This window comes from Diospyros lotus, chromosome 1, assembly GCF_014633365.1.
Source record: "Diospyros lotus cultivar Yz01 chromosome 1, ASM1463336v1, whole genome shotgun sequence".
In the NCBI taxonomy this organism is placed as follows: domain Eukaryota; kingdom Viridiplantae; phylum Streptophyta; class Magnoliopsida; order Ericales; family Ebenaceae; genus Diospyros; species Diospyros lotus.
Window position 1 is genome coordinate 48,116,927 of NC_068338.1, and position 17,557 is coordinate 48,134,483.

General features: G+C 35.6%; 1 protein-coding gene across 5 annotated transcripts in view; it reads left to right on the forward strand.

Annotated features, from left to right (window-relative positions):
- The window catches only part of LOC127813203 (putative F-box protein At3g17490), a 34,597-nt gene extending 17,040 nt beyond the window's left edge, over positions 1-17,557 (forward strand). For 3 of the 5 annotated variants that reach the window (XM_052354058.1, XM_052354067.1, XM_052354077.1), the window contains exons 2-3: positions 9,042-9,138; positions 16,174-17,557. In XM_052354058.1, coding sequence (XP_052210018.1) covers positions 16,176-17,267 — 1,092 coding nt within the window. In that variant the 5' untranslated portion in view covers positions 9,042-9,138; positions 16,174-16,175 and the 3' untranslated portion in view covers positions 17,268-17,557. Of the gene's footprint in view, positions 1-4,292; positions 4,511-6,952; positions 8,471-9,041; positions 9,139-16,173 lie in introns of those variants that run through there. The other 2 variants (XM_052354039.1, XM_052354049.1) reach the window with 2 other exon arrangements.

Below are 17,557 nucleotides of genomic sequence, written 5' to 3' on the forward strand. Positions count from 1 at the left end.
GTTCCGTGACTCACTTCTTTACTCCCATTTGTCCATGAAAATGAGAGGACCCTTGTAGATTACACCCAGATGCTGATGCAGCAGTTCTAGTTCATTTTTTTGTCCTCTCGAGCAATGCAGTGTGCTGCTAAGAGGGTTACACCCCAATGATTTGCTCATTTCTCTAGAATTAGTGTTGTTTGTTCAAGTGAGTTTTCCGCTGGCTATCTGCTACCTAACACAACTCTCCCTTATTTGGGCTCGGATTGAATGTAAATAGAAAAAGAAAGGTGAAGTTAAACCATTTTATGGTTTTAATGATGATTAAATTGAATCTAGTTGTGACTGCCAACTAATGCTTGATTATGCAATTATAAATGATTAACCTAACATGCATGCTATCGACCAAAAGAATAACAGTCAAAGGTTCATGTTTTTGTCTAGAATATCAAAGATTTATGGTAAAACTTGGTTATTAGGAGAAAATCCATAGATGACCCGCCCATCGGATCAAATAAGCACTACTAAAAATATGGTTACTAGAATTACCAACTTACAACATAAGCCAATTGCCATAACCCACAACCTAAGGTAGAAACCTTTTTGCTTTTTTGAACCCATGATTCATTGTTGTCCATACTTGTTGAACAATCTCACTTCCTTACTAGATGCAGCAAGATGAAAGCAGATCAAAGATGTTTACAGCTTTTGCAATATGAAGAACACTTAGATCAATCTCACAAGTATGAAATTTTTTTCCTCCCTCAATATTCTATAAACCTAGTTGGATATTGGCCATATGACCATGGATAGAGATGGCTGAGCATCTAGAATTTGTGTAGCCAAATCCACCTAATGGGATTGAGGCTTGTGATTGTTGTGTTGTTGTATTGCATGAACCTAGCAGCCTTGAAAGCCAGTCTGTATAGACAGTCTGGAAACAGGATCATTGAAAACAAGTTGTCAAAGTTGAGTAAGCAAGTTTTAAGTCGATTCTCTGAACTAGTGTTCAAACATGGTTCTGAGCATTCAAATATCTTGTAGAAGCCAACTTTATATTCTTGTGGTGTCAAGACCATTTAAATGCCAGGAGAAGGTTGTTTGAATATTGATGTTCAAACTCCAGAGGGAGGATTCAGACGCCACTGTTTGAATGCTCAAAATGGTTTTGAAGGTGCGGCACATTCAGCCAACTTCCGTCTTGTTCTTCAATCTTCCAAGTTGCATCTTGTAATCTGAAGCATCAACGTATTTCATAGTTTTTACAAGTTTTATGGGTTAAAATTAGCAATTTTTCAATTTTATATTGAATTTTTAATTTTTTCAATAGCCACGTCTAACTTTTGAGACATTTAAATTTTGTACTACTGTTATCTACTGTCTACTTGTGCCATTAAAAAGATGATCTGTATGCTTACGTGGCATGTAATATTTCCATGTGGACTTCTAACGTTGCCAAATGTATTATGGAGAGGAGGCTGTAATTCATAAGCAATTCTGGCACATTTGCAAAAATGGATATGAACTGAAGAAGGCCACTTCTGCAAAGATTGGCAGGAGCTAAGGCACATAATCACCCTCAATCTATGGTTGTGTTTGCATCACCATTACTGGGGCTTTAACATCTCCAAGTGAGGTCACATATAGTGTTTCCTCTACCTCTGCAGCCTTCTCCATATGTTGTATGTTCCTCCTATGTGTATACTTCTGCACCCAGATTGTGAGTACCAACAAAACCAATGTTGCTAACCTGCCTAGCATAGACCCCAGGGTTATCTTTACCTTATTGCTTTTTCTCCTTCCACCACTATTTGATTCCAGACCCTCATTTGGAGGGGGTGGTGTTGGGTAAGGGGCAGCACACTTGACCACAATAGAGAAAAGCCCTTGTTGGAAGGTTGAACATATATTACCAGACATAATATTGCTGAAACTGATACGCCCATGTAAATCAAACCAAAGGCATTTTGGAATGGAACCATTAGGCATTTATTTCACAGCTGTAAACTTGGTTGATATGGGTTGACCAGATGCCCTAATGCCTAGTTTGGGTAATTGGCAACATTAGAAGTCTACATGGCAATATTGCATGCCATCGAAGCTTATACATCATCTTTTTAATGGCAGAAATAGACAGTAGATAATGGTATTACAAAACTGAAACGTTTCAAAGGTTGGACATGACTATTTAAAAATTAAAATGCCAGTCTAAAATTGAAACTCTCACTAAAAGTTCAGTTTTTTGTGGTAATTTACCCTTAAGAACTTGGGAAAATACTAAAGAAATACCCAACTTCTACCCTTTTTTCAATTTTGGACTGAACTTTTAATTTTATCAATAGTATTCAACTTTAATTTTGTTTTAATTTTTTACCAAACTTTTAATTTTATCAATAATAGCATCTAATTTTAATTTTGTTTTAATTTTGAACTGTCCTTTTTTGTTTGTTAATAAAAACTATTAAATGTTGACATGGCATGCAAAGTTAGATAAGCTTTTGCACCTTAAATTAATAATGTAAACAATACATTGACTGTGCTTGGTCAGCTGCTGCCCCATTGGCGATGGGGGTTGCTGCTGATGAGGCGCTGCCACCTATGTATTTTATTAATTTTTATATATAGTTTAAATATATATTTAGTTTATATTTTTTGTTGAAAATATATTTATATATTTAGTATCTATTTAGCCATGTCAACATTTTTAATCTAAGGTGGTAGTCAGCTAATCTAACTTTGCATGCCATGTAAGCATTTAATAGTTTTTATTAACGGAAGAAAAATGACAGTCTAAAATTGAAATAAAATTAAAGCTGGATGCTATTATATTATAAAAGTTCAGTCCAAAATTGAAAGAAGGGTAAAAAGTTAGGTATTCTTTTGATAATTTACCCTTAAAATTTCCAATATTATTTTTGTTTATGAATTTGCCAACATTAAAAATTCTTAAAAACTTGCCCTTGACAAGGAAGGTGACAAGGTCTATGTCCAAAGAAAATATAGTTGCTTTAGTGGCCTCCAACTTAATCTTCATTTACAGGGGTCTGCATATGGAAGGAGTAATCTTGGCTGGTTGGTTGTTGAGATTCTAAGCAATTATCATAACTAGCATTAAGAAATTAAATCAATGCACTCAGATTCATCTTCAAGGATATAATGTCTGTCTTGTTATTAGTTTCCGTCTTATATCTTACTTGGAACTAAAATTCCAGGAATGATAATATGCCTTCAATCTGCATGAAACAATAATTTTCTTTTTAGGCCTTGGATTTGGTTATGTTTACCTTGGTATAAAAGTTTAATTGTGATAAGCTATAAAAAAAAATGAATTGCACTCTAATAAATTTACCAATTGACTGCTGGAGATACAGATTTGCAGTTAAATTAAAATTAAAATTGAATTATTTGGTAAAATAAATCTAATTAAATATGAAATGTTTTTTTAAGTAAATTCAGTATACTCATCAATATAGTAGCTTTTTATGGTATATATATATATATATATATATAAAAGCATATGTCTGACTATAGTTATCTCATCTAATAAATAGTTAAAGATTGATGCTACAAACTCAATTTGATTGTTTAGGTCTCGCAAAGGAACCAGACTTTCACTTTCAAACAACCTGAGCTTGGTATTTCTTGCAACCCTATTCAAGAATCTATCCTTGGAGGAAGCAGTTTGCTTGCATAATAGTTTTTCAGCTTGCTTCATTATGATCCAAACCCCAAGGACACCTATCTTGTCTAGACTTGTGAACATGAGCAATAAATACTACAGAGATGACGGGTCATAGAGGACTTTGGATGAGCCATATATGTGTGTAAATGCAAATGGTTAAGCTCTATAGTATTGAGAGTAAAAATAATAATTTAAAAGATAAAGTTAACCCTCTATCTAACAACTTAAGTTTTTAGATGTTTCAACCAAAAAAAAAAGCTCAAACTTTTTTAGATGACATAGTGATTAACAATTCAATATGGTATTAGAGTAGGTAAAGATCATGAGTTCAAATCTTAGGCTAATCCAATATTTGAATAGTTGCATGTGTTTAGACCAATTATATAGTGAAGCTTAGCTATACATGAGGGGGCATGTTGAGAGTAAAAATAGTAATATAAAAGATAAAGTTAATAGTTTATCTAATAGTTTAAGCTTTTAGATGAAATGGTAATTAACAATTCAACATATAGGGTTCAATAAATAAAATTTTTCAGTTTTGAAGGGTTGTGAAATAAAGAAATATTATATAGACACCTAATACAAATTAGTACCTAGTCAGTTCCTCATAATGTATCTAGACATGTTAGCTGTTGTTACTTTCTTTAAGAGGCTTTTCACCACCCCTCTCGAATCTTCGTTCCCATATATTTCCCCTTTCAGTTTCAACGCAGCTTTCCCCTTTCATTTTGTATCTCTTGATAGATCGATAATAGGCTGAAAATTTTCTCCAGATTCTTTCTGATCTTTGATTTTGCTTTCCATTTCATGATGAGATTATTGGTTGATATCTTTAGGCGCACATGGAAGGTAAAGCTTGAAGCCCTAACTTCTTGTTATTTAAACCAATGCTACATGGTTTTTGTTCTTATGGTTTCCCCATTGCACTACTGTAATCAAGCAGTGATGATATCTTATTTTTTGGCTGTCAACAGCTTTTAAGCCGAGATTTTCCATGAAGAATGCTTACATGTATATATTGATATGTATGGACTGACCCCATGATTTACATCTTTGCAGCAGCCTAAAAATGGTTTTCTTGGCTTACATTAGATAATATTTCGACTTTAAATATGATTGCACGACCTAGTTCTGACTGAGCAGTACAGAAATGAAGCTTTGGCTGCTCAGTTCATTTGTGGCCCTAGCTTCCCAGTGAGAATATTTTCAGAAATTTGGCACAGTATTTCTTGTGGTTCCAACTCTTTCATTTAGGGAAGGTTGAAGTACTGAAGATGCAGATGACTAGGACTTGTTTTTTGGTGGATTTGTGGCGAGAATATCTTTTAAAGCAAGCTTTATTTGGAAGATATAAGCATCAATTGTTTCTCCATGTTAATGGTTTGAGACCATTTCAAAGGAAGATTTACTGAAATTTTTAGTGGCTAAAATTTTCTAAAGCTGGTAAATTTTTAGGGCTTTTTTGTGGCTTTTTGTGGGATTAAAGGTCAAAGTCAAGGGGAAGGGATTGGGTTCATTAGGAGTCAACTAGTTTGGGTTTGGAAGACCTACTGTTAGGTGCCATGTAATGGTGTAAGAATAGTTTTCAAGAAGAAAAGCAGAAAAAAGACGACTAGAAATCAGGGGAACTCTAGGATCTCACCTACACTTAGGAATAAATTAGGATTGTACTCAAATGCATTGCAAAAAGCTTTAGTCAAAATCTCAAATCCATAAATTTCCCCGCATTTTACATAGGTATTAAAAGATTGCTAGGCTTTTTGTGGTCTTGCAAGGAATATAGACTCCTAGCACTAAGAACATTCTATACATAATCATAAAGGACACAAATCTGCAGCTCAGCCTGTGTAATGATCTTAGGTGAAGATTATGCCCCAGTTTTGACGAGTCTAAAAATAATTGGATTAGCCTTGACTCCTAAAACCTACTGAATTATGAGATTTAACCATACTATATTCAAGTAACCTGTAGAAACATAAAATAAGATCCCAATTAATATTATAATGAGCAGCAATGTCCACCAGAGTGCTATAGATCAAATTTAAAAGTTTGTTCTGCTTTCCATGCTTTGTGTTAATCTCGTTTTCATAAAAAATGCTCCTCTTACAAGTTGTTCTCATTATGCATTTAATGTTATTACTTCAGTTGTTAGTTGGAAACACTTACAGTTTCCATTGTATGAAGAATTAGCAAACGTTGCACATTGTTCTCAAAAAACTATGGCTACTTATTTACTCCTTTTGGGCAAAAGAATATATAGGGTATTTCCTTTGGAAGTTGGACTTCTTAGGCTATGCCATAATTGGAAGAGCTGTCACTTAAAACCTTGATCCGTGTTTGCTCCTTTTGAGCAAAAGAACATACACAACATTCTCCTTAGTCCAACCACATTTGTCTTCTTTGTTTATTTTATTTTTTTTTGCAATTTTCTAAGGTGTAGGTTGCAGAGGCTATTTATCTACTAGAATTGGGTGTGCCTAAGCTTTGTCCCTCATAATTAGACTGAGAAACTCATAGCCCAAGCTGAGCAAATATGATTTTCTAATGTGTATTTTGGTCATGTGTAGGCCAGTAGTTGCTCTCCAACCTGCATAGGTGTGGGGGAGTGCTGGAAAGCTAGAGATACATTGTTAGGCCCATTTTCTACTATCTGACCTTGGGACTTCTTGTAGTAACTTAACAGTTTCTATTGTATTTCTTTTAGAAGGTAACCAAGGAGGAGGAAAGAAATAGCTGGATATATTAGATGATACAGGTTGTAAGAGATCAACAACAATAATCAGAAGCTTTAATTCCACTAGCTGGGGTTGGCTTCATGAATTCTAGAGCCTCAGTTAATAAATTGGTAAGGGACTTTGGGGGCATAGACCTGCATCGGCAACCTTTTAGTACATTAATCCATGTTCCTTGAGGAACATCCTTTATGGCCCTTTTGGTTCCATGACCCTGACCATACTCAAGGTGATGGATGTTGTCAAATGCCTTTGCTGGACCATCCATGGCCTGCCTGTTCCTCGCTTGGTGTTCTTGAATGCTAGAGATCTATGGCCTTTTATGGGACTATCCGTTTCCGCCAGAGGTATATTCAGCATCCAGAATTACCTCATACCAGGAGCTTTTATTATGAGAACTTTACAATTGAAATTTAGCATTTGTATCCTAATTCTGCCGCATGCACAAAGGAAGCCCCCCCCCCCCCCCCCCAAAAAAAAAGGTTCTATTTGGGGTTTAGTTGATTATCCTACAGTCAGTTCTTAAGATTTTGCAAACTTGAGGGTAGGGGTGTTCAAAAAAACCGGTGCATCGCGGAAACCGGCCAAACCAAATCGAACCGATCAGTTTTTTTTTTTTGACGGTCGAAAACGGTTTGGATTCTGTCCAAGCCGCGCGGTTTGCGGTTTGGACAGTTGGCGATTCGGTTTTGAACCGAACCGCCCAAGAAAATAATAAAAAAAATTATAAAAAAATTATTATTATAAAAATTTAATGATTGGCAGCCCCATCCTATTTATTTTTTACACTATTTTGTTTTTATTTTTTGCTCCTATTTATTTACATTTAATTGTCTTTATTTACCAATATTTGTGTCTTTATTTACCATTTTTAAATATCTTTTTTAGTGATTTTAAGTAACATTTCAAACCGTGGTAAACCGCACCAAACCAGACTGCAAATGCGGTCTGGTTTGGTGCGGTTTGGTAGAACCCAAACCAGACCGGTCTGGTTTGGTTGAAAAACCGCACTAGCGGTTTGGCGTGCTGAAAATGATTCAGACCGGCCAAATCGCACCGCAAACACCCCTACTTGAGGGTGTTATTTTTCTTCCAGGGTTATAGCAGTTTAATCCTTAGGATGAATTCTGGAGAACAGTTCACTTCAATATGTAATGAGGTGTTTGGAATGACTGGAACAGGAAAGCCTTTAAGGAAAGGGAGATACAAGATTTAGAAAAAGGGAAAATTCTCTTTTTATAGGTTGTCTGGGACTTTGGATGACGAGCTTACCCATGAACCCTATATGAGTCTAGGGGAATGAATCAAGGATAGGTGGTTTTTTGTTCCTGTTGCTACAGAGCATGATATGATATTGAACCTGACTCCTCAATAGTGGTTGGGCAGTGACTATATGCATTATGTGATATGGTTGTTATAGATTACAAGGAGCATAGAAGGTAGTAGATTTGTGTTCTTCTATTTGTATAAATTGTAATTCTCTGTTCAAGGCACGAACCTCTGTGGAGTAAAGGGAGGTGACCACATGGTCCTTGTTTCCAGCCAACAATTTACAAGTCCAAGTGTTCCATGTTGAGCTTCTTAGGTCCTGTCTCCAAACTAGGTTCTGTGGACGTATCTTCAGATTACAAAATATAAGGACACCAAGTGGCTTGGAGAATTTCTAGTCAAGGATAATCTGTTCAGGGAACCTATGAAGCATTGTGCACAAGATGGAGATGGCGCACTCAGAAAGAGAGATTGCATTCGGGCGGAAACTTCCTTGTTCTCCCAAAGAGTGGTCATAATGTGCTTCAATCACGTATGGGCTTCATGGTAGGTTGTGCATGCTAACTTTAACTAAGTCTAGGTGATCCATGCATCATGTGATGAAGCTGGCTCATGGTCCCTCAGATGCAATATTGTGGCAGTCAAGGAGTTTTCCACATGGTGATAATGTTACATATACCCCCAACTCATAAGTGCAATGCTTACTTTATGCAGCACCCTCACCATGTTGGCAGTGCTGCTATTCCTTCTGACTCTATGACCAGCATCAATGTCAACACCATATAACTTCATTTTGCTTCTCCAAAAGGTAGATTAAAACAATGGAGTCTGCATAACTTCCCTAACCACTACTGCCATTTTGTTGTCATCTCCAGTATCTCTGCTATACCACTGCAGCCTCTACTGAAATGATAAACTGTTAAATTAAGGAGTGTTTATATATTGTAATTAGAATCCTCCATTTGAATTTTGCCCATGAAATTATATGTTCATTGGAAGGCAAAGATGCATTCCTTTTAGCTTCCCGTGTGTGGGCCAATGTTCAGGATATATGTTGAAAGATGGGATGATACTGTGAGATGCTTCAGAAATAAGAGAATTAAAGAGGACTGTCATAGATTAACTATGAAAACTTGCTATTTCTCTTATAACTTCTATGTGAAAGCATTGTCCAAAGCTCCTGCCTAACCAGATTGGCACAAAATCTTTTCTTTTCCTTGACTTGGTAAATTTAGGTTGGCTCCTTCAACTTGATAACATAGGCTGTCATCTTTTAAGCTGCACTTGATCCATTATTTTCTTTGCAAGGCACATTCATACTTTGTTTCAATGTAGTAAGTATACTTCCTAGGGCTGATGTGTTTGTTTTATTGACTCAGGAGGTTGCAGTGAGAATCATCATCTGTTTCAAACTCCTATGGGAAAGAGTCAACGGACTTTATCAATCTGTTTTATCATTCTTCCGATCAGACTCAGGTAAGCACCAAAAATCTCTGATTTACTTATTACATCTAATTTGTAGACTGTTGAGAATAAAAAAATGATAATCTAAAAAGATAAAGTTAACCCTCTATCTACCAATTTAAACTTTTAGATGAGATGTGAGTAGTTAACAATTTAATAGGATATTAGAGCAATCAAAGATCTTGAGTTCAAACCTCACCACTAACCCAATATTTAAATAGTTTGCACATTTTCGGACCAGTTACATAGGCAAGTCTGGCCACATGTGAGGTGACATGTTGAAACTAAAAAATAATAATATAAAAAATAAAATTAACCTCTATTTATGAACTTAAGTTGTTAGATGAGATAGTGGTTCACAATTTAACATAGACAATAGTCTCTCTCTCTCTCTCTCTCTCTCTCTCTCACACACACACACACACACACACACTCTCTTTTTCTCCCTATGAGTTGCTGCTTTGGAGTGCTAACCATTTCCCTAGTGTCACCCCCTCGGTGCCCCCAATATCAGGAATGTGTAGGATAGATGAATCTTTATTATTTTATGAATGTCTTTTTGGGTATTGCTAAAAAAATTTAATAATTAAAAAAGGGAGTCCCAATGCATGGGGTTCCTCTCTCTGTGAGGTTCTTTTTTTCTACATAATCTTACCCGTACTTTGCATAGAGGCTGTAAGGGAGCTCCAGCCCCCGATAAACACTCTTCAACTAAGGCTGCTCTTTTAGTTTTCTCCAAATACTTGACCATTGCTTATGCACATACCTGTAACCAGTTGAAGTTACTGTTATGATTTCTGTAATTTCATAAGGCTGATGATTGTGTTCTTTTTGGATTATTATATGCTCATATCCATACTCTTTTCTTATATGCATGTGAAATCTAAATTTCCATAGCATACGAATCCTTTAGCCACAAATATTTAGAGCACAATCAATACTAGGGAGGAGCTTTCTGCCCTGCCCTCCATTATTTGTTGATGACCAACCTCTTTTGAGCGTTTTACATTTTCCTAACATCTTTGTCCAACTATATTGGTGCTTGCTTCCTACAAACCTTGGATATTCTTTCAGATCTTTTTTGTTGACGCTTGTATTTTGTCAATCCATCTCAACTTCCTCTTTTTTTTTTTTTTTTGTTATTATTGTTGATGCAAGATTCTAATATTTTTTTTCCCTTTGTTACATTTGTACGCCCCATGTATTAAAATATGGTACAATATGGATACTCTTGTTTCAATTACATTATTAAACTGTAAGAGACTTTTAGTACATTTTATTTTTACAATTACTTCTTGGAGTATGATGGCTATTCCTTTGAATTCTCTCCATTTACTCTGTAAATTTCTGATTACTGTATTATGGTTTTTCCCTTTATAAGGGAACTTAAAGAGAATAAGTACCAAAAACTCCTGATTGATTTGGGTTAGAGAACACACATGACAATTAAAGGATAGTGAATTAGCGTTTTTTGCTATACTGGTTTTTTCTCTCCAGTTTCATGGACAACAGCCTCTTCTACCTCCTGTTCCATGTTGATGATCCCTTCCAAGTGATGAGAATGAATGTCATTTTGTTTTATTCTTTTCTACTCAGTTTATGTTACATATTTATTTATTTGGTTAGGTTGCTATATTTTTCTGGGATTTATAAATTAATTGTTTTCTATCCATTGATAAGCATAAACAAATTCTTAGCTTTACCAGTGGTAAGATCTATGATATATGATGTCTCTGAGTGGTATTAAAGGTGCGCACCTAAGCACAAGGTGCCCCTTTGGCTCTTGGAATGGTCCCAGGTGGGTGCAGGCAAGCCTAGGCACACCTGGTTGTTTTTTTTTTAAGAGTATTTTTACTGTTTTAAGTGTTTATTATTGTAATTTTTAATGGAATCCTAGTAGGGAAAGGGAACTTCCAGATTCCAATTCCAATTATAACTAAATACTAATTGGAATTGGTATTTTATTTATTGTTGTGATTTTTAATAGAATCCAATCCTAATAGAAAAAGGAAACTTTTCATATTCCAATTCCAACTATAACTAAATTCTAATTGGAATTGGTATTTACTTATAGGAATTGGTATTTTGTTTATTGTTGTGATTTTTAATAGAATCCAAACCTAATTGGAAAAGGAAATTTTTCATATTCCAATTCCAGTTATAATTAAATACTAATTGAAATTGGTAATTGGTATTCTGTTTGTTACTGTGATTTTTAATAGAATCCAATCCTAATAGGAAAATGAAACTTTTCAGATTCCAATTCCAATTATAACTAAATAGTAATTGGAATTGGTATTTACTTATTGGAATTGGTATGTTTTTCATTGTTGTGATTTTTAATAGAATCTAATATTGATAGGAAAAAGAAACTTTTCATATTCTAATTCCAATTATAACTAAATACTAAATAACCTATAAATCAAAAGAGACTCTCAAAATTTTCTTACAAATTCTTTTAATTTTGTGATATTTATATGCCGATTGCTGAAATATAATGAGATGTGTTTTGCTGAAATTTACAGGCACGTAACTTGTTTTAATATTTTTCAACTTCTTTTAATATTTTTCTTAGTATATGTTGAATTTTTTAATTTTCTTGATAACATGCTTGTGAATATATTATGAGTTAGGACCTATTTTATACCTTAATCTTCAACTAGAACATATATATATATATATATTTAGTTAGTATGCGCCTAGTTCCACCAGGTGTGCACCTCACCTTATGCCTTGCACCTCAGGCTCCAACATTCTTGTGCGCCTTAGTGTGCCTTGGCCCTTTAGTAACACTTTTGTCACTCACACCTGAAATTTGTGGGAAGATGGGCACTGGATGGAATAGAATGACTGTATGTAACAGTAGTTCTTCATCTTCTTTCATTTCTATCTCCCATACAACATGACCAAGGGCCTTCCTGTTTTATGTACTTAATCGTGTTATAAATGAAGTTATGAATGTGTATAGATACACAGATTGATAACTGTGAAGCGTTTGCTAGTCTATGCAGGTAGTAATTGAAATTCATTGTACTGGAAACTGTTTGGATTCCCCTGACTTGATGAACCTCAATCTAAGGAGATTGGATTCACAAGCTTTGATGAATAATCATCCACAACTTAGTAAAAATTGAATATGCTAAAAACTATGGTTTGGTTGAAATCCACACTATTCATGAAACAAAATGTTTACAGGATTTTTATCCTACGCTAGAAGTTTACTTCTACTACTTTAACAGGTGGTGCCCTCTGGTTTTATTCTTTTCAGAACTTCCTCTTCAGTCACCCCTCTGGATTTAACAGGACTCTTGTTTTGGTTCCTGGTGTGGTTTTCCCCTCCTAGGTCAATTGGCTGTTGTTCCTTGGCCTCTTGTTAAGTCTTATCCAATGTTATGTTCTATGTTGGGTGTTAAAATCCATGAATCCTTCAATCCATTAATACTAAGAACCTCAAACAAGCACGAAGGTATAAGAACATGGGATGAGAAAAATTCTGTAATCTGCATATTCATGAATTCCTCGAAGCCTCTTTCAACAACAATGCACATAGAGAGAATTCTGAAGTGGGGAAGATTTCTTAATTAGATTGCCTTTTTGTTTCAGATTTGGATGGTAATTAACAAGGAATCCATCATTTTTTATTCCATAAATAACTAGGCATGAATTCCCATAAAGATTCCATTCATTTTCTGTCCAGTTCACTGGTGACTATGGCCACGCTTTTCCCTATGGTAAAGATGTGTTTGCTACTGCCTTTCTACCACGGGTATAAGCAATACTATGCCAAAAGTATGGCATCTGCTGGACTGGGACCTCTTGGAATGTATCAGCTCACCATGGGAACAGCTGCGCAGTTTTGGTACACAGTTAATATAATGGGGCTACTGGAATTTCTGCTCATGTGCTTTGTAATTCAAGGCATGCCATGGGTATGGTTGCTATTGAAATACATTGTAAATGTAACACCCGAATATTTATAAAGAGACAAATAAGAGGGAAAGCAAAATCCAAGAGGAAATAGGATTTCTAAAGCCACTGTAGATTGGAATTGAGTTCAAATTCTAAATGGAGATTGAGATAAAGAGGGATTATCATAGTTGTGGAGGGATTTAAATGGGGCTGGAATTTTGTATTAAACTTGATTTAGTCTGGGATAAATAAAGAAAAATTGTAATAATATGGACATTAGCACTGGAAGAGAATTTGAGAGGGATTAGGATTAGGTTTAGTTATTATGGAATTGAAAATAAAAGAAAAAACTGAATCCAAAACCAAAAGGGATTTGGATAAAACCTAAGGGGCTTATAAATACAAGCTTAGGGGAGGATTAAATCATTAAACTTTGAGATATGAGAATTAATGAGAAACAATGTTGCTGGATAATGTTATTCTTGCACTAGTATGTTTTAAAAATTATTCTTGTGCTTTATTGAAAAGTTGTTTTAACATGATATATGTTTTCAATTATGTTACTTGATATACAAGAACTATTAATTTGAAAATAAATTGAGAACGGTGATTTATCAAATCATTTTGAAAATATTACTGATGGTGTTAGCATGTTGTTTTAAACTGTTGTGAAACCATTGGGAGAAGTCCAAGGGTTACTCTGGTTGGTCATTATTGATGGTGCCATTTTAGTTTCTCAACCGGAGGAGATGGTTTGATATATTTCAATTGCACTCCATCGGGTACTTGGGGGTCTCTAGAAGTTACGGGGTCCTCTTGTACATTGATTGGATCTAGGGCTTTACTGCATTGAGATATCTAATGAGGTTGAATTGATTGTGGAATATTATTGTGGTTCCCTTGGTTAACTGATGTTTTGTACATTGTGGAAAATGTGATTTGACTATATTGATGATACTTGTTGCATGGGGAATACTGGCAAATCTTTGAATTGAAATTTGCTTTATTATATACATATGAAATTCTCTATTTTGATATTGATATATTATGTGAGGTGACCTTCACTAGACTTTAAGCTCACCAATCTTCCTAACATATTTTTTAGGTGAGCAAGATTAAGGGGCTAGGATTATCATTGGACCCAATTTTTGGGATATTTAATTTTTAGTTATGTAAATATGGAAGGATTTTAAGTTTCGTGAACTTTGAGTCTTGGCTTAGGGTTCATGGCTAGTTACACAACCCGTGGAGGGGGTGTAGTAAGGCTGACCAAGAACCTTGCAATTTTTTCCTTGGTCATCTTGGCATAAACCTAAGTAGACTACAAGCGCGGCAGCTACAAGCCTTATACCTAGGTTGGCTAAAATGTTTGTCATATGCATTCCATTAGAATAAATTACATCCATTATAGCTTGCGCCTCTCACATTTTAGAAATTACATTGACTTCCCTCCATTAAACAGACATTAGAAATCTGTGTAAGTATATAAAACATCAAAGGTACCATGTGTAAAGCAAATATAATGGCAGGAGGTAATCTGATACAACTTTTGAACAGTAGAGGTAATCAGTGTAATTTCTAAAACATAAAGAATATTCCCTATATTTATACCAAACCTCATGGGTGCATGGTGTATTTTACCCATTGCATTAAACAGGGATCTGCCAATACTCTTCCAATTCATTTCATTGTCATTGTGGTTATGTTTCCTTCAGTCTTTTCTTATTAATTTGTAGGATGTCTTCCAATTTACAGTGGTTAAAACTGTTGTTGATTCAAAGTCTGTTTGAATCCATTCATTAATACAAAACTCTATTTATTCCAACACAGGCAAGGTTGTCCTGAATTAATACCATTCTAGTTTTTCTTGTTAGAGTCTTTTGTAGGTAGGAAGCAAGATTGTAGTTGTAAAAGAAGTAGTATTTTAGTGCTTGCAGCACTACGTTGTAGCTTCTGAGGATTTTTGTGCACTAGCAGTGGTGGGATTTACCCGGACCTGGTGATGTCCTTTTGTCTCTCTATTTAAACACACAACAAACTGCACTTGGATGAGCTGTTGTTTATTGTCCAAAGCTTAACAAGTCTATAAGTAGGAGCTTTCTGACTCCATTAAAAGCCACAGATTATCTTTCTCAAGGCTTTGATTCTCCATAGCCCTTCTTTCTCTCCATGTCTGTCTAAATGTCTCACCATCTCAATGGTTAAGTATTTGTGTTCATGTGTGGCCTTGTGCTTGAACAATTCTTAAAGAAATTAAGGTAGTTTTCTGAAAGATTATTTATTGTTCTAGTGCCATCTTGATATCCATGCCACTAAGGGTTAAAGTTGTGGTCTTTTCTTTTGTTTACAATCTTCAAAATTGCTCATTTTTGAATTTTTTGTGAAGTGTTAGTGGAAGAAGCTTGCAAAAGATGATGCTATACTCCCTGCATACATGACACTCTGAGACTGCATTCAACATATTTGTGTTTGTATCCTTCCTTGTACATATTCAACACATCTACAAATCTCCAAGATCAGATCCTTTCAATGTCCTTCTGATGTCAAATTTGTCTTTGCTTTGTAGTCTATATGCATTGCTGAAAATTAACCAGTGGTTTTCAGGTTTATTTATTTTTTCACTGTCCTAAATCATTTGGATTGGTGCCTTTTGTTTTAATTTGTACTTATTTCCCCTTCACTGACCATACTTGCCTGAAGAAGCCTAAAACTCAATTCTGTGGAGTGGCGTTTGGTTGAATTTCACTAGTTACCCTTACACATGTCACCATATCCTATTTTCTTTTTTGTTTTTTATCCTTTTCCGATGCTGGGCATGTGATATATTGGATAATGTGAATGGTAATTGTGGCATTTTATTAGTACATTAGAAACATGATTTTCTCATTTGGCCTTCTATTGTCCATTTAGCCTGTTCAACTTTGTTTGTTTAGCCCATTTTACTGGTGCCCTAATGCGCATAGCTGAGCCATCTTCATTGACTTTCCCTGTTTCATCTTGAGCACATACAATTTGAAACTTTTTAGTAATATGTCGTTGCTAATTTACCTGTATTTAGTTATGTTGCTTTCTGCAATATGTCTTCATGGGTTTTCTATTACTAATCCCAATAATGACAATTTTCTTTTTGAAAATCAGAGATGCCGGTGGACAAGAAAACTAAAGACCAGAATGACATCATTCAGCATCTTCCTGAAGAGCTGATCGGTAACATCCTCTCAAGGATTCCTGCTGAAATGCTTCATAAATCTGTCAGGTTCGTGTGCAAGCGTTGGGCTTATATAATTTGTAATCCCCATTTTGTTGAAGAACATTTTCGGCAAGCAAAATCAGGCCTTTTGCTTGAGAGCATCTCTTCTGTTGGGCGCTCTAATTTCCTTGAGTTAAGAGATGGCCTGATCCAATTGACTGAGATAAGGCATGACCATCAACTAAGAGTAGTAGGCAGTTGCGATGGTGTAGCTCTACTTATTGACCTTGTCAACTTTTCAACGTTATATGTTGCAAATCCTGTTACCAAGGAGGTGGCAATGCTCCCTTCTCTTGAGGTGCCCATGTTTCCTCTGCACTGTAGTAACCTTATTGTTCGTGTTCCTTCTACTGGGGTATACAAAGTGGTGCATGCGTGTTTCTGTTCAAGGAAATGTCATTGGCTCGTGTTTACAGTTGGTACTGATAATGCATGGAGAATGTTCAATTGTCAGCAGACATTTAATAGTAAAGATGTAGACATGGACAAATTTCCAGTTCCTGTTGGACAGATGATTTATTGGACTGGCTTTGATTTTCAAGTGGATGGAATCACTTATTTTCTGGGGATGGAGATGAATGATGAAACAACTCACAAGGTCCCCTTTCCAAAAACATCTCGAGAACCACATGCTTACCTGAGAATGGGAGATTATCTTGCTAGCTTTTCAACCACTTCGGCGGATATGAAGTTTGAGATATGCGTGTTGAAAGACTGGCGCCGGGGAGAATGGGCTCGTGTCTATCAGGTTCATATGGATATTGATAGAGAGCCTTTTCCTTGCCCATTTGTGTATTTCCCTGTGATCTGGCTTAATAACGAGGAAGTACTTGTTTTTGAGGGCTTGACAATGGACAGCCATTTTTATTTCTTCTGTGATGTGAAGAGCGGTGAGACAAGATTTATGAATCTGGGCTCCTCCGACTGTTTCGCCGTTTATCTTCACACCAACACACTTCTTTCCTGGGAGACGCCGAAATAGTGCTTATGTCCCGCCCCCTTTTTCCAGCTTTCATGAACAGTTACCGATGGTTTTCAGCCGTGTCATACTATTATGGCAGAGAAGTTCATCTCCCCCTTGTTTCTCTTTTCAGAATGCGCAAACAATAGCCGTTGGGTTTTGGTTTTGGCTTGCATTTGATATTGAAAACTATGCTGCCTTCTGAAAGCCATGGTTTGGCAACCAAACTGGGTTGTGCGATATTGTGATTTTGTTGGTGAAACTTTGCTGATGAAATAAATGTTTTTGGAGGCTGGATTTCATGGTGGCAA